This window comes from Myotis yumanensis, unplaced genomic scaffold (genome assembly GCF_028538775.1).
Source record: "Myotis yumanensis isolate MYYU_CA2020_CCGP unplaced genomic scaffold, mMyoYum1.0.hap1 SCAF_13, whole genome shotgun sequence".
Taxonomy (NCBI): domain Eukaryota; kingdom Metazoa; phylum Chordata; class Mammalia; order Chiroptera; family Vespertilionidae; genus Myotis; species Myotis yumanensis.
Genome location: NW_027223764.1, coordinates 26247257 through 26273654, shown reverse-complemented (window position 1 = coordinate 26273654; position 26398 = coordinate 26247257). Strand labels below are relative to the sequence as shown.

The following is a 26398-nucleotide window of genomic DNA, read 5'->3' as shown; positions in this document are numbered from 1 at the left end:
ATCAATACTGGGGAGGAAGGATCCAAGTGACCACTCAGGCAGTGAGGAAAGGAAGACCCAAGGGCTCCCAAATCCCCTGCAGCGGAGAGGAGTAAGAGGAACTCACTGCCAAGTGCCTCGGTCACCTTTTCCTGTAGAATGGGCTCCTGGCCATGAGTAATATCAATTGTACCTGCATGGATAAGCTTGACCAGAAAACCTGCCGCTGTCCAGAACCTCGGTCTGTCCAAGAGGTTTTGCAGCGACCTGTGCTTGAGGGTGTCCAGAGCACTGACCTGAGGGCGTCTGATGCTGGGGTCCAACCCCAGTGGATCCAAGGGTCCCCAAAGGTGTGGGCGGAGTCGGCGAAGAAGGAATGACACGAAGACAGCCTTCAGTTGATCAGCAGCCTAGTCAGGACCTCTAGCCAGGATCTCCAGCCAAAGTTCTGGTCGGAGTTCTGGTTAGGAACTGATCAGGATCTGATGTTTATTGTCTTGTTACGTATTTATACCAGCCGATTTTAATCCTGTCAATTTCTATTACAAAGGTTAGGGCGTTTCTTATCTCCATTCCAGGGAGTAAAGATTATGTAGCTTAACTACCCGCCTGGCACTTAATTAAGGGGTTGTATCCCCTCCCTAACCTCAGGGAAAAATCCCCACCTGGGGAAACAACCTTTCTCAGAGAGGTGACCTTGGTTAAAACACATGGCACTAAGGAGAGCAAACATATTAAGAACAATATGCTATATATGCCAGGTCCCTTGAAACATATGCTGTGCCGATGTTTCTTTCCCGCAGCGACTGTGTCAAGCAGCAAGGATGGACCGGCTTCCGGCAGCCTGAGAGGGGCATGCTGGAGTATGCTGGACTAAAGCCCACACCAGCGTGTCCTGTTCCCAGAGGCTGTGTGGGCCACCGGAGTTAGGTGCTCCTCCCCAGCAGTGCTAAACATTGTCAAAGGGAGAGCCACATGGGGAAACGCCCAGCACCTGTTAGCTGGTTCATGGGTGCCCTCCTCTGTCCCATCCACTGAGAAACTCTGTGGTCCCCTTCACCCCCTCAAAATCCACTTAAAATTGTAGCACTAATTTACCAGTAACCACAGTTGTACCAGTTTCTATGCGATCAGTAGTAGGTAGTGTCCTGTTAAGTGCTTTATATACATTATCTCCTATCATCTTTCCCATAGCTCTAGGCAGGAAGAACTGTTATTTTTTTTTACTAGCCTCATTTTCTAGGCGAGTAAGACGGGGTTCAGAGGGCAAATCACTCACTCAAGTGTTTGAATACAGTAAGGTGCCAAAATCCAGCGCCAAGCATGTCCCAGCTCTGGGCACAAAGGCCAAAAGGGTGAAATGTCTCAATCCTTTCAGTTAAGCTCACGTTGGAGAGAAGGGGCAGGGACTGGGAGGACTAGGCCCTCGGGGTTTTTATTGGAGGGTGAGGACCACTCTTGGATGGCAACTCACTCCTTAGGGCCACACCTTAGATCAGTGGTTCTCAACCTTGGCTGCACATTAGAATCACCTGGGAATCTTTTTTTAAAATCCTGATTTCTGGGCCTCATCCTCCGGAAATTCTGTTTCTTTGTTACTAATGTTGTGGCCCCACACCACAACAAAGAAACAGAATTTCCGGAGGATGAGGCCCAGAAATCAGGATTTTAAAAAGATTCCCAGGTGATTCTAATGTGCAGCCAAGGTTGCGAACCACTGCCTTAGATGAAGGTAAGAATGGATCTCCCCATGGCACAGTTTTCTATAATTCGGATGGAAGGAAAAAGTCAGTTCATTCTAGGCCATTTTAAAAGTAAAGAAATGAGGCTCGATGATGTGATTCAAGAAATATCCCAGAGCTGATCAAAGAGATACCCTAAATCCAGGTGTCCTGTGTTTATTTCCCTCTATTCTAGATCGTCTGATTCACTACATTATCTTCTGCAAGTAAATAGGAAGCTGCTTTTCCAAACACCTCTAGGATAGTGTTTCTCCATTTGTGGTACAGGGACTCCTGCAATAGAACACAGAGAGTCCTACAGCACAGCACTCACAGAGCCAAACACTAGGCACCGAGAACTGCAGGGGAGAAATACTGGCTATTTTATGATGAATGGTGCCACCCAGGAGAACAGGAAGCTTTTGAGCAAAAGCCCTAACACCCTGATGGTGTGTAGGTTACAGATTATACAGGGCAAAATCACAAGACACTATGGATTAGGGGGCTCATGATGACAGCTCCTTGGTCGGAGGTGAGGTAAGGGCAGTGAGTCATTTCTTCAGGTCTTGCTCTGAGATTCTTGCTGGCATCCCTCGGTCTGGTTGCCGGAAGCCGGTCCCCAGGACCCTCTGGGGTTGGACCCCAGCATCTGGTCTCCTGGGAAAGTAGCCAGAGGGCCATTCCATCTTAAGGCTCAGGAGCTGAAACATAACTAAGGTCAAGATACCAGAGGCCCCCACACTGTGATCATTAGTCAGATTTGGGCTCCTGTCTTCTGCTACGTGGGGGGATTGTCTGGGGGAAAGGCTCATTTCTGAGGGGTGTATCTATAAAGAGAGAGATCATTTCTATAATTAGGATTTAAAGTTTAATTTAATCAAAGTCATAAGGACCCTGGTTTCACTCCTGCAACCGTAAATCCAGGGAGTGTAAAAATGCAGATTCCCGACCCCGAGCCCCAGCCCCCCCCCCCCAACCCCCCGCGTTGGATCAGGTCTCTAGGAGTAGGGCATGGAAACTGCAAGCCGTCTCTGGTGCCTTTTCCAGTCGTTCAAACACAGTTTCAGAACCTGAGTAGAACAATATTCCCGGGCGAGAGTGAGCTGAGCGCTCAGACCTTAGTTTCATTTCTCCTCACCAGGAATCCTGACGGCATCGCATCAGTTTCAGTTTCCATTTCCTCTCCATAAAAGCACAGACCTAAGGGCCAGAGCCAGGGCTTGGAAACCTCAGCGGCACTGGCTTGCGATCCACCAGCAGAACAGAACATCAGCCTGGTCCCCAGCTTCTCAGAATCCCAGGGACACCGCCATCATGAGGTAACGATGCCTGGCTTCTCTGCTAGCAAGTGGAGAGCATTTCTTACAAACCTTGTTCTGGCGGGCAACTCCCAGGATCCTCCTGATTCGGTGTGTGCTTATAGATTACAGATGCGTTGCTCTTAACTTGGTCATGAACCTCTCTGACCAATTCCTGCATTTTTATTTCTGTCGCTCTGTCTGTTTACTGAGTCCGGCAGCCTAAGGACACGGAAGAAGGTGCTCGCAGGAGCGCTGGCGGCTGCAGCAGGGCAAGGACTGGAGTTTCTGGAGAGAGCCCGAGGGCTAACCTGCTCCGCTCCTTCCAGGCAAAATCTGGGCAACGGGGAGGGACAGCGGAGGTCCTGGTCCCTCTTTTGTGTCTTAGATTTTGTCAGACTAAGCCAGCGGTTTGTGAGCTCTGTGGTGGTGGTGGTGGTGGTGGTGGTGGTGGTGATTTTTAAAGTATGCTTGCTTCTCAGCAAATGTGCTAATGACTAATTCAGAGCTGCAAAACTGCAATCTAGAATGAGGACGCTTCTACCTTACCATTGGCTCTTTCAGAATTGAGGGATGTGTCTTCTTAGTGACCTGCCAGACCGCCTCTGTGAGCAGGGAGAGAGTGTTGTAGTTTCAAGCTGTGTTGCAGCTGGTGGGTATGATAAAGCAGAGTGCTCTATTAGAATGCAAATTACTGGGCCCTGCATTCTGAAGTCCTAATCAGACTTAAAGCCTGGGGAGAGAGAAGGGGGGACAGAATACATATTTATCTATTTATTTTATTTTTTTAAAAATATATTTTATTGATTTTTTTACAGAGAGAAAGGGAGAGAGATAGAGAGTTAGAAACATCAATGAGAGAGAAACATCGATCAGCTGCCTCCTGCACATCTCCTACTGGGGATGTGCCCTTGACCAGAATCGAACCTGGGACCTTTCAGTCCGCAGGCCAACGCTCTATCCACTGAGCCAAACCGGTTTCGGCAGAATACATATTTAAAGAGGACCACAGGTACTTCCTAGACACTCAATGCTCCCTGCCGAGTGTGTGTGTAAATGGGAGTGGAGGAAGCCCAAAGTGGGTGGCCAGTGGGGGTGTGGGAAGGATGTTCCTATAAAGCAAGGCTTGCCTGTTTAAGGGCCATTTAGGGATGAGAAACTGGTGATTGGAAATCACTTCCAAAAAGTGGTTAGGCCCTTGCTACTCACCGTGTGGTCTGAATCCAGCACCTGCTGAGAGGAGGTTGTAAAGGCGGCATCCCGGACCTGCTGAGCTCAGCAGTGCATTTCAGCCAGGTCCTCGGGTGATGTGGTCCATGTGCATGGGAAAGTGCGAGCAGCCCTGCTACGGACAGTTCCTTGGCTCACTTTTGGAAGAAATGGGCTCCTCGGGTTGTGCCTGTTCTGACCAAACAACTGGCCACGAGTTCTGCTCACCAAGTGACACAAAAAGGTAGCCCTGTAGAAGGTCAATCCAGGTAGGGGAGCAGGAGAAGGAGGAAAGACTGTAAACGGGCTGGTTCTGGGTGTTTCCTAAGGAGTTGCAGTGCTGCTTTTATCTGCTTTGGTCAGCGAAACCTCAAGGCTGCCGTTGGAGGCCGTGAGAAATCTCTTCCTGGACCAGAGGGACTCCCGCTCCCCAATGTTTTCTACTAGGTACATAGTCTCCAGGAGGGAAGAGCATTCAACTCCATGTTTCACCTGAACGGAGACATTCTCTTCCTAAAGTTACTGCGGCCATCATTCCACCTGCTTGCTTGTCCTCCCTTCAAATGTTTGATTTAATTATTGTTCAGTAACTTACTGAATTTTATACATATACATATAAAGAGTATTTAGAGCCACTTTCAAGCACACATGATAGAAATTATAAGCGAGGAAAGCTTGGCAAATGGAATATTGGTTTTTAGAAAGGCAATCGTATTTTAATTAAATCAGAATTATCTTCAAATGTTTCATTTGTATCTACTCAGTTAAATATGTTAATGTTATCCTAAATGTGAATTACATAGGAACATGTACATAAGTCAATGAACAAATAACAGATATATAATGAAAATTTGAAGGTGAAAAAAGCAGAGCATTTCATGTACTTAAATTCACTCTCTCTGGGATCTGGGCTGTCGGGGAGACTGCTTCAATCAGACTGAAACCCAGCTTTCATGGGTCCTGTGTGGTGGTGGAGAAGATGAAGAGAAAAGACTAAATCACACAGCATGGTGGCAAACATTCCCTGGGTTTTCATTCTTTTCATGGCTCCTTCTAACCTGACGGTGAGCTCCTAGGGGCAGAGACAGCCAGGATAACCTTTATTTTTCCTAGTATTCCCCAAAGATCACCAAGTGACACAAAAAGGAGCCCTGTAGAAGGTCAATGGATGGCTAAATAAAACTCCCCCCTCAGAATGTGTGAGGACTGAGCCCTGACTTAGTGAGTGAGCAGCACAAGAGAGATCCCAGTTCCACTCACCATAGGTTTCGCGTCTCATCACCTCACCCCGCCTCCTGCATGTCTATTCACATGGTGGCGGGGATATGCTTTGTGGGTTTTTACACAGACCACAGCTACAGAAAGGTGAGTCCAGGAAGCAAGAGGAAAGTACCTACTCTTCTGTCTGGGAACACTTAGGGGTGTGTATAGTCAGAGTTCTCCAGAAAAACAGAACCCATGAGAGACACATAGATAAGCTGCAGGTTGATGTCAGGCCCAACCCCCAAAAGCTGGGAAGAGGAAGCAGGCATTTGCTAACGGTTGTTCCAGGCTCTTCCATGTTTTGCTGGCCAAGAAGTAAAGTATTTTGAGCACCACAATGAAGGAAATTCAGTCAGGCAACTGCGGAACCCAGACTTCACTGAAGGCTTGTCTTTCTTCGGCTTGCACTTGAAGGTGAATGGAGGACGGAGAACTCTTGGCTGTTCTACCATCAGCTCTGCCTGGCACTGTGGTCATCAATTTTGCTTAGACCAAAAGCAGGCAGGTACAAGTGCTGGGCTCGCAGCGTTTGACCTCAAGTTATTTCTAAGTTATTTTGTACATTTTCAGCTGAGAAACCAAACTGGATCTTCATCTTTATGTGCATTTCTTGCAAGGGGAGAGGCTTTATACAATTGGATGTTTTGCTTTTCCTCTTTGAGAATTTTAAACCTCTTTTGTATTATTTCTACCTAATTTGTAAATATTCATTTTTTTACCTGCCTTTTAAAACACTTCTCTGAATTTTTTTTTTTTTAAATAAAGATTCTCACCTATGCTGGTATACATACATACATATATATATATGTATACATATGTGTGTATACAGGGTTGGGCAAAAGTAGGTTGACAGTGAGTACGCGAAACACGGTTTATTCTTATATTATTCTTTATCAGTTATTGTATTATTTTCCATAGGAACAACTATCAACCTACTTTTGCCCCACCCTGTACATATATATGTAAATAAGCTAGAGAGGGAGAGAGAGAGATTATGAGGAATTGGCTCACATGATTATGGAGGCTGAGACATCCTTGATTCACTGTCTGCAAGCTGCAGACACAGAAAAGCCAGTGGTATAAGTCCCAGCCTGAGGGGATGTTCCAGCTCAACCAGAGAGAGCAAATTCACCCTTCCTCCGTCCCCCTCCCCCCTCCCCCCCAGGCCCTACAATAGATTGGATATTGTGGAGGGCAATCCACTGTACTCAGTCCACTGGCACAAATCCTAGGCTCTTCTGGGAACACTGATATGCCCAGAACTGATGTTTAACTAAAAGTCTGGGCATCCCATGGCCCAGTCAAGTTGACCCACACAATTAACCTGTGATCGCACCCACGGTGCGATGCTTGGCAGGTACACCTCAGAGTGACCATGTTTATTTTCTCCACAGTGAGGTCAACAAGAACTCTCTGGAGAAAATCCTTCCACAGCTGAAATGCCATTTCACATGGAAATTACTTAAGGAAGAAAGTGTCTCCCATGATCTAGAAAACAGAGTATGTAACCAGATTGAATTTTTAAACACTGAGTTCAAAGCTACAATGTACAACTTGTTGGCCTACATAAAACACCTAGATGGTCAGAACGAGGAGGCGCTGGAATGCTTGCGGCAAGCTGAAGAGTTAATCCAGCAGCAGTACCCTGACCAAGCAGAAATCCGAAGCCTGGTCACCTGGGGCAACTACGCCTGGGTCTACTATCACATGGACAGACTCTCAGAAGCTCAAGTCTACGTAGACAAGGTGAAACAAGTGTGTGAGAAGTTTTCAAATCCTTACAGCATTGAGTGTCCTGAGCTTGACTCTGAGGAAGGGTGGACCCTGCTACAGTGCGGAGCAAAGCGAAATGAAAGGGTGAAGGCGTGTTTTGAGAAAGCTCTAGAAGAGAAACCCAACAACCCAGAATTCTCCACGGGGCTGGCAATTGCCATGTACCGTCTGGATGATAAACCACCGAAGCAGTTCTGTGTCAGTGTTCTGAAGCAGGCCATTGAGCTCAACCCCGACAATCAGTACGTCAAAGTTCTCTTGGGCCTGAAATTGCAAAAGATAAATAAAGAAGCTGAAGGGGGGCTGTTGATAGAAGAGGCCTTGGAGAAAGCTCCTGGCCAAACAGATGTCCTCCGCAGTGCAGCCAAATTTTACCAAAGAAAAGGTGATCTAGACAAAGCAATTGAACTGTTTCAAAAGGTGTTGGAATCCTTGCCCAACAATGCCCACATCTATCGCCAGATCGCATGCTGCTATCGGGCAAAAGAGAAACAAATGCAGAGCGCAGAGGACTCTGAAGCTGGTGGGAATAGAGAGAAGATAGAAGAACTACGGACATCTGCTATGGACTATTCAAATAAAGCTATTGAGAAAGGACTGAATCCTCTGTATGTATATTCTGATCTCACTGAGCTGGAATCAGAAGAATGTTATCAGACAGCTTTCGATAAGGCAGAGAGAAAACAACTGCTTCAGGGCTATTCCAACTTTCAGGAGCAAAATGGGAAGTCTGAAGACACTCCTGACCAGCATCATTTAAGCACAAAATCTACTGCGAACGGAGCTGAAAGGCAGCTTCCACGGAATTCTTGGTATCTCCAAGGATTAACTCACAAGCTGAATGGAGATCTGCTGCGAGCAGCTGAATGTTTTGAGAAGGAACTGGGCCACCTCCTGAGGAACAGCCCTTCCGGCATAAGCAGTTTTTTCCTGCCAGCAGAGGAGCTTGAAGAAGGCAGAGAGGAAGTGGGCCAGGGCGCAGGCAGCTCCACTCTCAGCAAGCTCTCTGATCCCTCAGCTGACACAGAGGAGTGAAAGGAACAGAAAGGGTGAAGCCTGGAATGGTGTTTGTGAGGGGGAGAAGGTTGGAAAGGCAGGAGTTCCCTAATCTGAGTTTGATGAGCGAGGTGGTCTTGTTTATGGTTTTCCGGTACATGGTTAGAGAGTTGTTTTCTCATGTCTATGTCTGTCTCCCTTGTTCTATACCAGCCACACTCAATTGTCTTGTAGCATATGACACCCAGGAACAGCGCTTCAGCCCTGGGAGATGTGATTATCTCAGTTTGCACTCAGTTCACCAGAAATCCCCCGTTTCTGCCCTGCTTGCCAAGGGTCATAGCTGGTAGACTGCCTACCAACAGAATCTCACCTCCTCACCCCATTACTGTTTAACCTTCTGGGCCTCCTAGAAGACCAGCTTTTGACTAACCCTGCAATATACCTTCCATGTTGTGCTTCACCTCAGCCATGTATATATATGTATTTTTGATAGTGTTACTATAGTAAATACTAGTATGTATTGTTGCTAGTAATGCTACAATAAATGTCAAAATTTCTACTCAGGATAGAACTGTGTGGTTTGCATGTGTGACTACGAGTAATATTAATTCTCCAAGTTTCTCTTGTTAGGGATGTGGGTACTTACTACGGCTGTGCCACCCTGTTCTCAACATGTCCATTTTAGCTCCTCCTTGGAACTAACACTCACCCCATAGCCAGCCCATCCTAGGGCTATGGGAACTATGACTCTCACTGCAGCCCAGGAGCCAAACCCGAGCCCAGTGCCCAGTTCACAGCTGCTGCTGTAGACCAGGGTTGCTGTGCACACACAAATACCTTGGCAATTGCTTCCCTGCTAAATACCATTTCAGTCTCCACCCCCCCCCCGCCCCGCCCCCCCGACCCCCCTCCCTACCTCACACACACACACACACACACTCACCATGGTTATGGAGAAACACTGACTCCAATTTGAGATAATAAACAGAAGAGTTTTGATGTCCCTGCTCCTTTCCCCCTGCTAAAGTATGTGGAAACTTCCCTGCAACTGGGATCTACCAGGAGATAGACTCTAATCCCAGGTATGCCTAAGTATTGATGCTGTGTCCCTAGCCCATGTTCCCATGGGTTGGGAACCTAAGGGCATGCCACTTGTGAAAGGAGAGTCTTACAAGGGGAATCTTCACAAGAAATTGGGTAGGTTAGAGAGAGAGCCACACTTGGCCAGTCTTTGCCTGTCTTTTCTTTGCTCCACCAGGTGGAGAGAGCATTTCCCAATCGCTGCAGCATTGTTTCTTCCAGTGAGAAGACTCAGAAGTCAGCAACAGAAATTCCCAAGACACTTCCTGGGTCTGGTGGTTTTCACTAGAAGGATTCATAGACCTCAACATAGAGTCATATTCACGGCTGATATTTATGACAACAAAAAGATATGGAGCAAAATCAGCACAGGGAAAAGGTGCCTGGGTCTAAGAATAATGAAAATGAGGCACACGCTTCCCAAAGTCTCTCCCAGCAGGATCATACAGCACCTGCTTGATTCCTCCAACATCAAATTGTGACAACTCTTGTGAGCTCGTTAAAGACTCCATGGCCAATGGTTTCATTGGAGACTAGTTACATAAGGACCCTGTGCTTAGCACATAACAAAATCCCAGACTCCCAGAAGGAAAGCAGATGTCAGTGTTAACCAGATCATTTGCACAAACAAGAACCATGCTTCTCGGTTAGGGAATGGTGAGAACACTCCAAAAATCCAAGTCCCCAGATGCCAGCTAAGGGCTGACCTTGCAAGCAGACTTTTCTAAGGTCATGGTCTCTGGCCTAATGCTTATCTGCGTCGTCCATCCCCTTGGTCCTTAGCCAAGGTGTCTTTGCCGTCTAAGTGTTATCAGTAGCATCCCACACAACAGGGTCATCCCTTATAGTATTGGCCTCAGTTATGCCCTTTAGGGATCCTTAATTCAGCGGTTCTCAACCTGTGGGTCGCGACTCCTTTCGGGCCGAACAACCCTTTCACAGGGGTTGCCTAAGACCATCGGAACACACATATATAATTACATATTGTTTTTGTGATTAATCACTATGCTTTACTTATGTTCAATTTGTAACAATGACATGGGGGGGTCACCACAACATGAGGAACTGTATTAAAGGGTCGCGGCATTAGGAAGGTTGAGAACCACTGCTTTAATGAATAAAGTCTGTTTTTTGTCAGGTCACTTCCTTCTTGAGTTTCTTTTCTATCCCTTTTACCTGGTGGCACAGCACAACCCTGACCAATAGACTGACCTGACTGCCTTCCATGCTCATCAGATACACACCTAAGAAGTACAATCTCAGAAGATACACGTAGTGCCCCTGGAAACAGAATGACAATTGTTTGGTTATCCCAGGCAGGGCATACCTCCGTCAGGCAGTACAGGTTAATAGCCCCCACCAGGTGTGGCCTTCCACTGTAGGGCTGCCCGTCCTGGGGTTTCAGTCTAGTCTAAAAAAATCAGTTGAGTCCTTGGTTTTAAAGGGACTGCCTGACAGTTCCAAACATTTGCTCATCCCTGATACCAGTTCATTTGCCTCAGGAGTAAAGATGACATCTAAGGTTTTCTGGGTGGAATGTTCAGGAGCTGGCCCCCAGCCAGCCACCCCATTGCTGTCCCCCTTGTTCATTGGCTCAGCAGTCTGAATTCAAGCACTAGCATAAGTTGGAAAGGTCAGATTTCCTTCGGAAAGAAAGGAAAGCTTCCCGGAATGATTCTGAAAAACAAAGATCATTAATGCCCCTCCCTTCCCCATCCCTCCCTAAATGCTGAATTTTTATTTTTCTTCATTGTTTCAAATCAAAGCGCCTCATTCAACACTCATAACTTTTTTCAATTTTCCCCACTCTCTTTCACGCAGACCTTTCAACTTTGACAGACTATTTGCAAGAGAGACAAAAGTGTTTTCACAGGAAAACATTTTATACAACTTAACCAGAAAGAGGCATTGTATTTACAAACGAGTCAAAGTCCTGAATTTAAATTTAAAAAAATTCAAAATGGGTTTCCATCACTCCTCACCCCTCCATCCTGATCATGTATGTGGTGAGCCTAAAGAAGAGTGATTGTTTTCTGGGGTCACTTGCATTTAACAATCAGACTATGCACCTTACGAAGGTGTGCATACTAGGACAAAGGTGAGGGCCATGGAGTCGGGCTAGCAATCCATTCTCTCAGACCTCACCTATTTGGAAAAGTTGAAAAGAGCAAGTCAACAACATTGAGAGAGTCTGGAGAGGGGTCAAGAGTTCAATCTGTCAGGAGTGGGAGGAGAGGGTCATGCTCCCTGTTATGTGTCTTCTCCCAACTTGCAGCCTTCAGCAAGAATCACTGGTCAGCAGCGTAACTAGCCTCTGTATCCTGAGGCCCATTCAGAAAAAGCAGGCACAGGATGAGCTCCCTGCCCGCCCCCTCAGCCTGAAAGCAGAAGACAAATCCTCCATGTAAACATCCCCCACTACCTCCACCCCCTCCCCCTCGCTTCACCCCCCCCCCCTCCCGCCCCCCCCTGCCCGGGCCGCCAGATCCTATACCAGGAAGGGATAACAGTCTTGTTATCAGAGAGGAGATGGTACTGAAAGGAGTATAACAAACAAACCTTGTCTTCCTAGCTCTTACCATCCATTAATTTCCCCCATATATTTACTTCCCCACAATTTGCAGCCCCTGGAAGCTTAAAGTCCCTATCCTTTGTCTTGCCAATTTTCTACCAATGTATTTTCCTTTTGTTAGGGTGCTATATAAGCCCAAATCCTGAGTTACTCACTACTGGGTATCTCCATGAATATGCATGATGCACATGTTATTGAACTTCTGTTTGTTTTTCTCCTGTTAATCTGTTTTTTGTCAGTCTAATTTTCAGGGCCCCATCAAAGAACCCAAGATGGACAGTGGAAAAAGATTTATTCCCTCCCTTACAATAAAAATTAAAGAGAGAGAGAGAGAGAGAGAGAGAGAGCTGACCTGCCACTAACTATTTCAGATGGTCAATCAGAGACATGCCCTTTCCTGTGGGCATTTGTTCGTGACCCAGGAAGTTGTGCAGGCATCCATGGTACTTTTATGAAGCAGGGCCCCATGGAGGGGTGTCCTACAAGTGGGAATGTCCCAGAGTCTGCTTCTGTTCGCTGAGCCCTCTTTCAGGTCAACACAGGGCAAGCCAGGGCTGAAACAGCCCAGCAGCAGTCAGCCCCGCCCAGGTTTCAGCTTGGAGTCAGGGCCAGGCAGTCAGGACCTGTGAATTCCAGATTTCAAGAGTCAGCTGCTTTTCTTCCAGCAGCAGCAAAGCACAAAGAAAACTGTGGCTCCCAGAGGCAGCCAGGTGATTGAGGCTTATCATTGCAGTGTTGATAAACGATTGGCAGGTCCATATGTGTGTGTGTGTGTGTGTGTGTGTGTGTATTGATTTATTGATTTCAGAGAGGAAGGGAAAGGGAGAGATAGAAACATCAATGATGAGAGAGAATCATTGATTGGCTGCCTCCTGAACGCCCCCTACTGGGGATTGAGCCCACAACCTAGGCATGTGCCTTGAGCAGAATCAAACCTGGGACCTTTCAGTCCAAGGGCCCACACTCTATCCACTGAGTAAACAGCAATCATTGGCAGTTCCAATCCCTCTCTGCTGGTCTCAAACCTGACAGAATGAATTTGCTGACATCATGAAGTCAATCATTTTTTCTACGGCTTCATAGCGAGGTATGGTGAATCCTGTCTCCAGAAACACATGAAGTCGTCCCTCCCCTGCCTCCCGGACCCTGAAATCTGGCTCACCCCTCAGATCAAACACACACTGGAATGCCAAACAGTCCCTCTCAAAATCTCGCTGAGGACATGGGAAAATATTTCCTGCTCAGCTGTTGGATCTGGCCAACCATAACCCTCCTTGCTGACTCGCAGCTCTTTCTAGCCTTGTTGACTCCACAGAAAAGAAAAGCGCTTTTCGGACTAATCCTTGAGACATTTGCAGACCTTATGATCAGAGCCATCTCCCTATTGCCCTTATTGCAACAGTTATTTTTCCCCACGTAATAAACTTTATTTTTAGAGCACTATTAGGCTTATAAAAAATGCACAGAAAGTACAGTTCTAATATACCACCTGCTCCACACCCTCACCCACTGTACAGGTCCCCCTAAGATTAACATCTTGCATTCTGTGATTTTGTAGTTCCTACTGATGAACCAATATTAATACATTATTACTAAAATCCATAGTTCACACTGGAGTTCATTTTTTTTTGTATTGTATGTAACATCATGTATGCACCATGACACTATCATAAGAAGGGTTTCACTGCCCTAAAAATGCCCTGTGTTCCACCTAGTCATCCATTCCCCACTCCCTCTAACCCCCTGGCAACCACTGATCTTTTTTTCTATTTCTATAGTTTGACCTTTTCCAGAATGTCATATAGTTAAAAATCATATAGTACGTAGCCTTCTTAGATGCGTCTTTCACTTAGCAGTATGCATTTAAGGTTCCTTCATATCTTTTTGTGGCTTAATAGCTCATATATTTTTACTGCTGAATAATAGTCCATTGTCTGGACGCCCCAACCTTTGTTTATCCCCTCACCTACTGAAGGACATCTTGATTGCTTCCAATTTTGGCAATTATGAATAAAGCCGCTTCAAACATTCTTGTGCCTGTTTTGTGTGAACATAAGCTTTCATCCCATTTGGGTAAATACCTGGGGACACGGTTGCTGGATTGGTAAGGGGATGTTTGTTTAGTTCTGTAACAAACTGCCACACTGTCTTCCAAAGTGGCTGGACAATTCTGTATTCCCACCTGCAATGAATCAGAGTTCCTGTTGCTCCACCTCCTCATCGGTACTTGGTGGTGTCAGCGTTAGGATTTTAGCTATTCTAGTAGGTATGCAGTGATAGCTCACTGCTGTTTTAATTTGCAACACCCCAAGGGCAAGTAAAGGACATGCACCTTTTTACTAGTGTATGTTTATCTTTTTTAAAAAATATATTTTATTGATTTTTTACAGAGAGGAAGGGAGAGGGTTAGAAACATCAATGAGAGAGAAACATCGATCAGCTGCCTCCTGCACACCCCCTACTGGGGATGTGCCCACAACCAAGGTACATGCCCTTGGCCGGAATTGAACCTGGGACCCTTAAGACCGAGTCTCTAGCCACTGAGCCAAACTGGTTAGGGCTTCTGCCCATTTTTAAATTGTTTTTATTTTTGTTTTCTTGTTCAGTTTAAAGAATTATTTGTGTATTCTGGATACAAGTCCTTTATCAGACATGTATTGTGCATATATTTTCTCCCAGCCTGTGGCTTGTGTTTTTATTCTCTTAACAGTGTCTTTCACAAAGCAGAAGTTTTACTTTAAATAGAATCCAACTCATCAATAATGAAGTCCAACTTATCCCCAGCTTTCATCAATGGTGCTTTGGGTATTGTATCTAAAATCTTATAGCTAAATCCAAGGCCACTTTGATTCTATCCTGTGATATCTCCTTTGCATTTCTATGTAGGTCTATGATCCATTTTGAGTTAATTTTTGTGAAGAGTATAAGGGCTGTGTCTAGATTCTTGTTTTGTTTTTGTATACAGATGTTTAGTTGCTCCAGCACAAAAGATTATCCTTTCTTCATTGAATTACTTTTGTCCCTTTGTCAAAAAATCAGTTGTCTATATTTGTGCGGGCCTATTTCTGGTCTCTCTATTCTGTTTCCTTGATCCGTTTGTTTCTTCTTTGGCCAGTATCACCCTGTCTTGATTATTGTAGCTCAGTGGTAAGTCTTGAAGTGGGGTAGTGTGAGATCCCAACTTTGTTCTTCTTCAACATTGTGTTGTCTATTCTAGGTCTATTTTGCCTTTCTGTAAAAATGTTAGAAACATTTTCTTGATATCCACAGAATAATTTTCTGAGATTTTGATTGGGATTTTTTAAATTATATAAATCATTTTGGGGAAAACTGGCATCTTAACCATATTTACTCTTCCATTTGATTAATATGAAAATAGCTCTTCTTTGATTTCTTCCATCAGAGTGCTGTACTTTTTCTCATATAAATCTTTTACATATGTTATTAGATTTATCCCTAAGTGGTTCTTGGTTTGTTTGTTTTTTTGGACGGGCGGGGGGAGTCTGATGCTACTATAAGTGTTTTTTGTTTTGAATTTCAAAAACTAATTGTTCATTGCTGAAATAAATGATAGTCAATGACTTTTGTATAATAACCCTGTAACCTATGATTTTACTACTAGTGGCCTGGTGCACAAAATTCGTGCATGGGGGGAGGGGTGTCCCTCAGCCTAGCCTGCACCCTCTTCAATCTGGGACCCCTCGGGGGATGTCCAACTCGCAATCGGACATCCCTCTCGCAATCTGGGACTGCTGGCTCCTAACCGCTCACTTGCCTGCCTACCTGATCGCCCCTAACCACTCTGCCTGCTGGCCTGCTCACCTCCAACTGCCCCCCCTTGCCAGCCTGCTTGCCCCCAACTGCCCCCCCCTGCCAGCCTGATCACCCCCAATTGCTCCCCCCTCCTGGCCTGGTCGCCCCTAACCGCCTCTGCCTCGGCCCCGCCACCATGGCTTTGTCCAAAAGGACGTCCGGAAGTCTCCCAGTCTAATTAGCATATTACCCTTTTATTTTATTTTACTATAGTTGTACATTAAGTACAAAAGTTAGTTTATTGACTTCTTGGGAATTTCTATGTAGAAATCATGTCATCTTCAAAGACAGTTTTATTTCTTCCATCCCAGTTTGTATACCTTTCATTTTCCTTTTGTCTTATTGCATTAGCCAGGAATTCTAGTATGATATTGATAGGACTAGTGAGAGGGAACATCCTTGCTTTGTTTCTGACCTTAGAGGAAAAGCATCTGCTTTCTCATTATTAAGTATAATTGTGACTAAGTGTGATGCTAGCTATAAGCTTTTTGTAGGTGTTCTTCATCAAGCTGAGGAAGTTCCCCTCTGATCCTAGTTTTCTGAGAGTTTCTATCATGAGTGGGTCTTGGATTTTGCTTTTCTTGCATCACTTGATATGATCTCAGAAGCACAGACTTACATAGCCAAGGCAGAAAGTACTGCAATAAGTTTGCAAGTCTGAGAATCCAGCATCTAGAGATTGCTTGTGAGAAAGAATTGGCAGGATAATAATGTGGAAGATAGTACAATGAAAGGGTTAAGATGTGTTTCAAAAAAGTTCTGGAAGAGAAGCCTAACAACCCAGGTTGTTGGCATTCCAATGAACTATCACCCCAACCCTAAAAACTGGGCCATGGAGCTGGGTCCTGAAAACTGGTATGTTAGAGTTGTCTTTGTCAAGAAACTTCAAAATGTTTATGAAAAAGCTGAAGGAGGGAGGTTAAAGAAGCCATAGGGAATACTATAGACAACAGATCATGTTTTTTTCTTAAAATTTGTCTTTATTGTTGAAAGTATTACAGATGTCCCATTCCACACACACGCACATCCTCGCTCCATTGACCCCCTCCACTCTGCTCCAGTCCCCTTCCCAGGCCTTCCCCAAACTACTGTCTGTCCTTGGTCTATGCATATATGCATATAAATTCATTGGTTAATCCCCCCCCCCCCCCCAAATACGCCAGTCTATTGCAGATCATGCTTTTTAATAAATGGGATGCCTGCACTCTCTACTGCCATCATCTGTTGCAACTTCTACCTGGAGTAATATGAAGTCTTTACACACAAGAACACAGATCGTTTAAGTGGTTTTTATTGGAAGAAATGGCAGAGAGAATGGCGTTACTAGTCTCCTGTTGAGCAGGGATACTATGTGTATTTCCCCATATATAGCCAAAGATCACAGTGCCCAGAAAATGTGGGCAGTTGCTCAATGAACCGCATAGGATGTAAAAGCTGAACTCTCAAGAAATTGAGGTCTCCCAAGTCATCTGCTGTTTCCATCCAGGTGCGTGGAGCAAGCCAAGCACCTCACAGTGCAGGCCTTTATCTAAAGCTATGCTGTTCATTCCCATAGCCACTACATAGGTATTTAAATTAATTAAAATAAAATCTAGAAATGAATTTTTCAGACCCACTAGTTTCATTACAGGTACTCAATAGTAACCTGGGGATGGTGGCTACCACCTTGGACAGCACAGATTTAGAACATTTCCATCACTGCAGAAAGTTCTTTCAGAACAAATTAGTGTTTCTCAGTCTTGGCACTATTGCCATTTGGGGCCAGATAATTCTTTGTAGTGGGGGCTGTCCTGTGCACTGTCAGATGTTCAGCAGCAGGCCTGGCCTCTGCCCACTAGATATCCTTCGCATACCCATCTCCACTTGTGACCATCAAAAATGCCTCCAGACATTGCTAATGGTTCCCTGGGGTGGGGGAAAAAACACCTCCTGCTGAGAATCACTTTTCTAGAGCCATCACCAGTCCTGACAGAGATTGGTCACGCCCCCCACCCCCAGGAGATAGACCCCCAATACAGAGAGACTGGCTGAGCTGGAGGCTAAGAGTGCCAATGAAAGACCAAGCCCCCCTACACGTTACTCCATGGCCACTCAGGATCTCAACATGGCCTCAGCCTATGGTCTGTTACAGATAAGGGATCTTATCTGTAATCATGAAAATTCAGTTAGAACTAGAATACATGGGAGTCAGTCGGAAATGTGAATCACGGTGAGCCAAAGATAGCCACCAAGACCCCTGAGATGGTATGAAATTACTGGCACTTTCAGAGCAGACTAGTTCTTGGTAGCTGAGCATTTTCTCTAGGGATGATTGGCACACGTTTGCAAGCATGAGTAATCTCCAGAGCAAACACCAGACACTCTGTGTAGAGGTCAAAACACTTTGACCTACATTCCTTTATCATATTGTGTGAATTATTCAGGTGCACACAGGGACACCAGGCACAGAGAAATTAAGTTACTGATTCAGAGCCTCATAGAAAGATAGGTATGTATAGAATGAGTCCCTGTCCACCCTCCATGGCATTTAAACCTGAAAAGGGCCTAGGAATCATCTAAGAAAGTACCTCTCAAACTTTAATATACCAACAAATCACCTGAACATGGAAAAGACTCTAATTTAGTAGGTGCGTAGAGGGGGCTGACATTCTGCATTTCTAATATGCTTTAGTTGATGCTATTGCTACTGGTGCATAGACCACACTCTGAGCAGCAAAAATCTAGCTCAGTGATTTTAAGCCATGATTACACAATAAAATTACCTTGGGGCCTTCTGTTTTGTTTTTGTTTTGTTTTTTAAATTACTGATAATTCTGATGCCTGGGCCTCACACCCAGAGACTCTGATTCATTGAACTAGAAGATAGCTCAGGCATATAGGTGTCCCCAAAAAATGTATACACAATTTTTTTCCCCCTGATAGCTCAATTGATGTTTCTTTCTTTTCAGATATAACCATTGTGTATACATTTTTTGGAGACACCCTGTATATATTTAAAGATTCACATGGAATTTCCTAGTTTGCAGCCAAGATTGCAAACTATTGTCCAAGGCCAATCTATCTACTTAACTGATAAGGCAACTAATAGAGTTTCAGTTAAATCCAATTCATCCAGCTTTTCAACCAAACACAGAGCTGGTCCTTGAATCCTGATATTGAACTCATACTTCAGTGCTTAAGTTTCATTGCTTCAGGTAGGAACCCTGTCTATTAGAAATTATTTTTCCCTCTCTAGTTTTCATTGCTCTTTTCTATTTGTAAACACACACACAGACACATTTACACACTTGTTATCTGTTTTCTCTCTCCTTAATGCTACTCTGTCCTGTGTGGTTCATGGGTCTGTTTATGCCAGATACACACTGTGCAGCAGAGAATCAACTAATCAGGTGAGCCAGAGTCCCACAGAATCAGGACTGCTGCCAAATCTACACAGGCACACACATACTTCACTGGGAAATATTTCTTGGCCACAGTTAGGTGGTGAAAAGGAAGGTCACTGTATGTCTTCTTCACCTGAGTGGTCACCACTCAGGTGTGAGTTTAAGAAAGAACAAACTCTGATCAGGACATCACCGTTGAGGCCTGGGGAAGGTGGCTTGGCAGTATGGGGAGTTTTGAAGTCAAGACTTGGGGAGACATGAGAGGGTCATACTGAGCTGACAACTGTATTCGCAAAGACAGTAGTATGCCTGAGAATCCTGTGCTCACCTGGATTTATGGCTTTTTCTCTCTCCCGTTGTTTTCAAAAGGGAATGTTACATAGTCTGTTTGTGATTAGATTACAGTTATATATTGTGAGTCAGGATGGTAAGATTTATATAAAAATTGCTATCCATTGAGATAAAAAAAAAATTCATCAGGGTTCCCTCTGGGATCTTTCCTTGGGACTAACGGGTGGAAGATATGTTGAGTATGGAATATAAGGTAATTGGTTGAAGACACAGATGTAATATAACTACATAGGATGGGAGGATGACCTTTTCAAGTATTAGAGAGATTTATTTCTCTCCTCTCATGTTCTTGGAAGGGAAAGAGAATGCCGGCTTACTTCAGAGGAGGTTTGAATAATGGAAAGAAAATTTCTTGTCCACTGACTCATTTTTATTCTTCCTTTCCCCTGGGTAGCTAAGCTCACTGTAATTGTTGAGATTTTGAGTTCCTGTTAATAACTATGCTGCAGGGTTACCTGACAGCAGGCTCACTGAATTCCAAAAGTGGGACTTACGACTTCCTTGCATAGGCACAACTGTTTACTCATCCCCCTACTTCTGACCTGTGCATGTGCAGTAAGTTCATCATTGAGAAGCGGTTCCACCAATTTTTCAATATCTCAGGAATTGGTTGAGTAGGTTCACTCAAGCATAGATGTCAGGGTAGTACCACAATTCTCCACCCCGGTTTAAGTATTCATGAAACCATATTTGGTTCTCATACCATATTTTGCTCAGAACCCTTCCTGGGAAGTCAGAAAACCAAACCATGTTTATATGTAGGGAATATGGAAAAGATGAGTATGGAATTACCCTTCTGTGAACCCTCTGTCCACATTTCTTCAGACAGCATTAGTGATGCACTACAATGTTGAGAAAAGTCAGGAGAGAAGGGCTTTGCAGTATTGAGAGTGGTGCTGAAATTATTCGACATGAGAAAAACAAATCTCTTTCAGATTGCTTGCTCATAATTTTCATGGTGGAATCATGAAGTGATTAGCATTTTCCCAAGGTTTTTATGTCAACCTGCTGTCTGTCCTAGTGACACAATCATAGAGCCCTGGGAGGTGCTCTATGATAATGAATCAGGAACACGAGGGGGTAATATTTGACTACTCAAAGTTCTGGCTTCACTTCCAAATGAGCCTGAAAAACTACATATAATTATTGTCTCTTTTTACAGTGATGAATTAAATGACAAGCTCGAGGACAAACTTGTTCAACTGAGATGTCACTTTACATGGAAGTTACACATTGAAGACACTGAACTGCATGATTTAGAAAACAGGGTCCTCGATCAGATTGAGTACCTAGACAACAACTTCAATGTGGGAATACACAACCTACTGGCCTATGTGAAACACCTGAATGGCCACAATAAGGAAGCCCTGGAGAGCTTGAAAGAAGCTGAAGACTTAATGCAGGCAGAGCACGCTGGCCAGTCAGACGCGATGCAGCTGGTTACCTGGGGCAACTATGCCTGGCTGTATTACCACATGGGCAGACTGGCAGACGCCCAGATATACCTGGACAAGGTGGAAAACACTTGCAAGAAGTTTGCCAGCCCCTCCTGCTACACAATGGAATGCCCTGAGATGGACTGTGAGGAAGGATGGGCCTTGCTGAAATGTGGAGGAAAGAATTATGAACGGGCTAAAGCCTGCTTTGAGAAGGCTCTGGAAGTGGACCCTGAAAACCCTGAATTCAGCACTGGGTATGCGATTACTGTCTATCGTCTGGATGGCTTTAACACAACATCACGCTTTCGGAAGGCATTTTGTGTGCAGCCCCTAAAACGGGCCATCAGGCTAAACCCAGAAAATGCATACATTAAGTGTCTCCTCGCCTTGAAACTTCAGAATATAGGACAAGAAGCTGAGGGAGAAAAGTACATTGAAGAAGCACTGGCCAAAATGACTTCACAGGCTTATGTCTTTCGATATGTGGCCATGTTTTACCGAAAAAAAGGCTCTATAGGTAAAGCTCTTCAGCTCTTAGAAATGGCCTTGCGGGCAACACCTTCCTCTGCCCTCCTGCATCACCAGATAGGGCTTTGCTATAGAGCACAAGTCTATAAAATGAGCAAAGCTACAAACTGGCAGCCTAGAGGATGGGATAGAGAAAATATTGACAGAAAAACAAAATTAGCCATATCTCATTTTGAATTTGCTGTGGAACAAAAGCCAACATTTGAAATTGCTTATATGCACCTAGCAGATATGTATTCAGTTGCAGGCAATAGCAGAAAAGCTGAAGACACTTATCAAAAAGTGTTCTGCATGAAATCACTTGAAGAAGAAAAAATTCAAGAGATATATTTCCAGCAAGGTCAATTTCAGGAATTTAAAAGGAGATCTGAAGTCGATGCAATTATCTATTATTTAAAAGCAATAAAAATAGAAAAGCCATCATCTGTTAGAGATAGAAGTATCAGTTCTTTAGAGCAAGTGGTTTTAAGGAAACTTCAAAGAAACGCAGAAGACGTGGAAAGCTTGAGCATCCTTGGGTTCATCTACAAATTGAAAGGAGAAATGAATAAAGCCCTGGAGTACTATGAGCGGGCCCTGAGGCTGGCTGCTGACTGAGAACTCTGTGGGACATGCTCCTTAGGCGCTGAAATATGGACCACGTTGACATTTCATTTGATTTTACGTTAAGGTGCACTAATCATCTTCTCTGCTTGCTGCTTTCAGAAGCATGTAACTTTTGAACAATCACTCAAGCCTGATAAAATACTACTTGTATTCAAAAAAAGAATGAAGCAGAATATATATGTCTCTGTGTATGTAAAAGAGAAAGAGAGACATAAACCATTTCTCTGTGAATGTTATGTAACAGAAATAATTTGTTAAGTAAACTTGTAGCAAATAAAGCTTGTAGCAAATAAAGCACTTACTTTCATAGAGTAAAATGATTCATTCATTTGATCAACAAATAGTTTTCAGTGCTAGATACCAAATATACTATGGTGATGTAAGGAAAATTCTTTTCCTAGACCCATCTTAGGGTTTTTGACTGGGACTCCATAATTTAGACTAAGAAAGACAGAATGAGAGAAAAACAAACAAAACTTGATAAACATGTGCATCTTACATACACATGGGAGTACCCAGTGGGGAGTAACTCAAAGAGGTGGTTAGATCTTGGGCTTATATAGCATCTTAACAAAAGAACAATACATTTTCAGAGAAGTGACAAGACAAAGGGAAAGAACTGAGTTTTTAGGGTGTCAATTTGTAGGAAGGTAAGTATATGGGGCTAAACCACTGGAACATAGTGCTAGCTGGTAAGGTTTGTTATCTAGGCTCACTTGGTAGTGAGTCTGGACTGAGAAGGACCTGGAGCTGTTTCAGGTGGTCACCTTCTCTCTGGATGGAGGGGAGGGGGACCAACTTTAGGAAATGACATCCTGCTTTTGAGGCAGATAGGGAGATGGCAGAACTTTTCTTTACAGCCCCGCCCCCGTGGAAGAGTAAAGCATTTCCATGAAATCTTTCATAAGCCCAAGAGCATAAAGCGAAGAAGCAATTCCCTTAGGAGGCATTTTGCTAATGGAATCCAGATAGAGCACAGATGCTCACAGGCAGGTCAACGCCACTGCTGACATGCGGAGATGCTGAGTGTACCTCCCGGGAAGGAGGTTTGAGGCTGGGGTAGTGCACTGCCTGTATAAAGGCTCCGTGCAAAAGAAATGAACGAAGTACATTATTTTTGTTGTTGTTGTTGCCTCTTTTCATAAAAGCAAAAACCCTCTTTGAAACTTTCAATTAGCAAAAACAGGTGCTAATGTATGTCTTTCCTGAAAGCAAAATGGCATAAAGTGAACTTTCGAAAAGCAGGAATACCTGTATCTGTGTCTCCTCAGTTGCTTCAGCTCAAAATAATCCTTATGCCAAGGTGGCATACTTTGGAGTGGCTTATGCTGCTTCTCCTCAATGAACAAAGCAGACATTTTCTCCAAACCTCAGGCAACTAACAATCTAGTAGAGAGACAGACAGTAAAACAAGTCGGTCATACGCTGATTAACAATGGGGATAGTTCTGAGAACTGCATGGTTGAGCGGATTTCATCACTGTGCAAACGTCAGAGTGCACTTACACAAACCTAGCTGGTATAGCCAACCACACACCTACACTATATGGTACAGCCCATTGCTCCTCGGCTACAAACCTGCACAGTATGATTCTGTACTGAATACTGTAGCAACTGTAACTCAGTGGTAAGTATTTGTGTATCTAAACATGTCTAAGTATGAAAAGGATGCAGTAAAATACAGGAAAAAAGATTAAAATAATTATACATCTGTATAAGGCCTTTGGCATGAATGGAGTTTGCAGGACTGGAAGTTGTCTGTGAGTAGTGAACAAATGTAAAGGCTTAGGGCATTACTGTATTCTTCTATAGACTTTATAAACACCATACACTTAGACGACTCTATTTGAAAAAATATATTTTCAATAATAGATTAACCTTAGCTTACTGCAACCTATTTTATTTAACTGTATAAACTTTTACTTTTTTTAACTTTAATTCTCATAATAACACTTTGCTTAAAACTCAAACACTATACAAAAATACTTGTTCTTTATATCCTAATTCTATCAGCTTTTGCTATTATTAATTTTTTTTTTTACCTTTTAAACTTTTTGTTAAAAACTAAGACACACATTTGCCTAGGACAGTGGTCGGCAAACTGCGGCTCACGAGCCACATGCGGCTCTTTGGACCCTTGAGTGTGGCTCTTCCGCAAAATACCACGTGTGGGCGCGCACGTACAGTGCAATTGAAACTTTTTGGCCCATATGCAGAAGTAGGTATTTTGTGGAAGAGCCTCACTCAAGGGGCCAAAGAGCCTCATGTGGCTCGCGAGCTGCAGTTTGCCGACCACTGGCCTAGGACTACACAGAGTCATGATCATCAATATCACTGTCTTCCTCCTTCACATCTTGTCCCACTGGAAGGTCTTCAGGGACAATAGCAAGCAAGTAGCCGTCATCTCGTATGACGTCAATGCTTTCTCCTGGAATACCTCCCCCCACAAATGCCTGAGGCTCTTCTTGAGAAGATGGCATTCTTTTCAGAAATATGTTCTCATGGAGGTTTGCTTAGTTTGTTTCTTTTTTTTCATCACAGATTTGCTTGTAAGCTGATAATGCACCATGAACATTCCTCTGTAGCAATAAAAACCTTTTAGTTTGGGGGGGGGTCTATGTTTTCAAACTCTTTTAGGAACTTGTTGAAGTTTGCAAAAGCTTCTGCTCAACCCTCCACTGTAAATTTCCTGTGGGGGGAAGGGCCGGGGGGGGGGGGGGCGGTTCTTCTTCTCTTCTCCTGCAGTTTCCTTTACTCTTGCTTCTTCTTCAGCTCTGTGTTCCTCTTCCAGGTCCAACAACTCCTCAGTCAATTGTCCAGGAACCACCTCAATGTCCTTCTCATCCAAGTTGTTTTCCATCTCAACCACAGCCTTGTTGATTTTTGCAAGTTCATCATAGGCAAATTCACTGAAGTAATAGATTAACTTTTTGAGTATCTTCTTCAGATGGCAATCATACTCCTAGGTGACCTCATCCCAAGCCCAAGCAAAACTCTTGAAGTGGGCATAGATGTTTTCATTCTTCCAGAATTGTATCAGTGTCTTCCTCAGTGGCAGCAATAGCTTGGGCAAAGCTCCTCCTGAACTAGTAGGCCTTAAAAACGGCTATAACTCCTTAATTCATTGGTTGGCTCAAAGAAATGGTGTTTGAAGGGAGAAATACCACTTTGATATTGGATGAAGGTCACCAGCGAAGGGGGATGTCGAAGAGCATTATCAACAACAAGCAAAATCTTGAAAGGCCCATTATTCTCCAAACAGTACTTCTCTACTAAGCCGGCAGAGCAATTCGGGAGGGCATCTTGGAAGAGGAGCCGGGTCATCCATGACTTCTTATTGCTCCCGTAGAACACTGGCAAGTGTGCTGATTGATATCCTGAAGGCCCTGGAGTTCTCAATGTGTCCAATCACAAAGGGTTTCAATATATAACCTGCAACATTGGCCCCTAGCAAGACCATTATCCTGTTCTTAAAGGCCTTGAAAGCTAGCATTGGCTTGGTATTGTCTTGACATCCCCAACTTCTCTTTATCTTTATTCAACTTTTCCTCTCCTACCTGAACTCCATTTGTTATCTCCTTCCGGCTGTGCTGTGAAAACTAATCTAAAAAATGGGTATATTTAGGGTGCCCCCTAAAATGTGTACACACTTTAATAGTTGATAACCCACTTAATTTTCACTCCTTTTCAGGTTTAGCTGATTTGAAATAATGGGTGAAGCCAGACAAAGCTTTGAACAAAGAAAATTTATCCTAAAGTGCCACTAGATGTTTTTTATGGGCATACATAAAAGATAAAGTTCATGGTACAAAACTGGTAACTGTTGACAAATTGAGGGCCCCCTAATTCCAAATGAAATGATTCTTCATGCATATGATTCCATTGCTTCATGCGTTATCAGCAGTGCCTGGACCAGAACAGTCATCAGTTTGAAAACAGACACTGACAAACAAAATTATTCATTTCTGTAGATTCTTTTAAATTTTGAAAATGAACTGTATGTTAATAAACACTGACTTTATAATCATTCAAAGTGTGTATACATTTTGTTGGGCTACCCTGTATATGAGAGTATTATTTGTAGAAGTGATTTTTAACTAGGGTCGAGGAGATCAGAAGGAATAGGAGGATTCTGCCTTTTGGGGCAAAAACAAGTTGCATTTGGCAACATCTAAAGACATTTTCAAAAAGTATTTTTTTTTATTGGTTTCAGAGAGAGGAAGGGAAAGAGAAACATCAATGATGAGAAAGAATCATTGATCAACTGCCTCTTGCATACCCCCTACAGGGGATTGAACCCACAACACAGGCATGTGCTCTGACTGGGAATTGAACCCTGACCTCCTGGTTTATAAGTCAAGCTATAAACCAGGCCAAACTAAACA

The 26398-nt window shown here is 43.9% G+C and overlaps 2 protein-coding genes across 3 annotated transcripts; both read left to right on the top strand.

Moving 5' to 3' along the window:
- Positions 1-2938: 2938 nt before the first annotated feature.
- On the top strand, positions 2939-8827 carry IFIT3 (interferon induced protein with tetratricopeptide repeats 3). 2 transcript variants are annotated; one of them, XM_070432736.1, is made up of 2 exons: positions 2939-3019; positions 6865-8827. In XM_070432736.1, exons 1-2 carry the CDS (start codon positions 3015-3017, stop codon positions 8276-8278), a joined length of 1419 nt encoding a protein of 472 aa, XP_070288837.1. In that variant the 5' UTR covers positions 2939-3014; the 3' UTR covers positions 8279-8827. The 2 variants fall into 2 exon arrangements, with proteins under 2 accessions (XP_070288837.1, XP_070288838.1); XM_070432737.1 differs by lacking the exon at positions 2939-3019 and adding an exon at positions 3026-3109.
- On the top strand, positions 2939-22306 carry LOC139021903 (interferon-induced protein with tetratricopeptide repeats 1-like). The gene is made up of 2 exons (XM_070432739.1): positions 2939-3019; positions 20604-22306. Exons 1-2 carry the CDS (start codon positions 3015-3017, stop codon positions 22003-22005), a joined length of 1407 nt encoding a protein of 468 aa, XP_070288840.1. The 5' UTR covers positions 2939-3014; the 3' UTR covers positions 22006-22306.
- The last annotated feature ends 4092 nt before the right edge of the window (positions 22307-26398 follow it).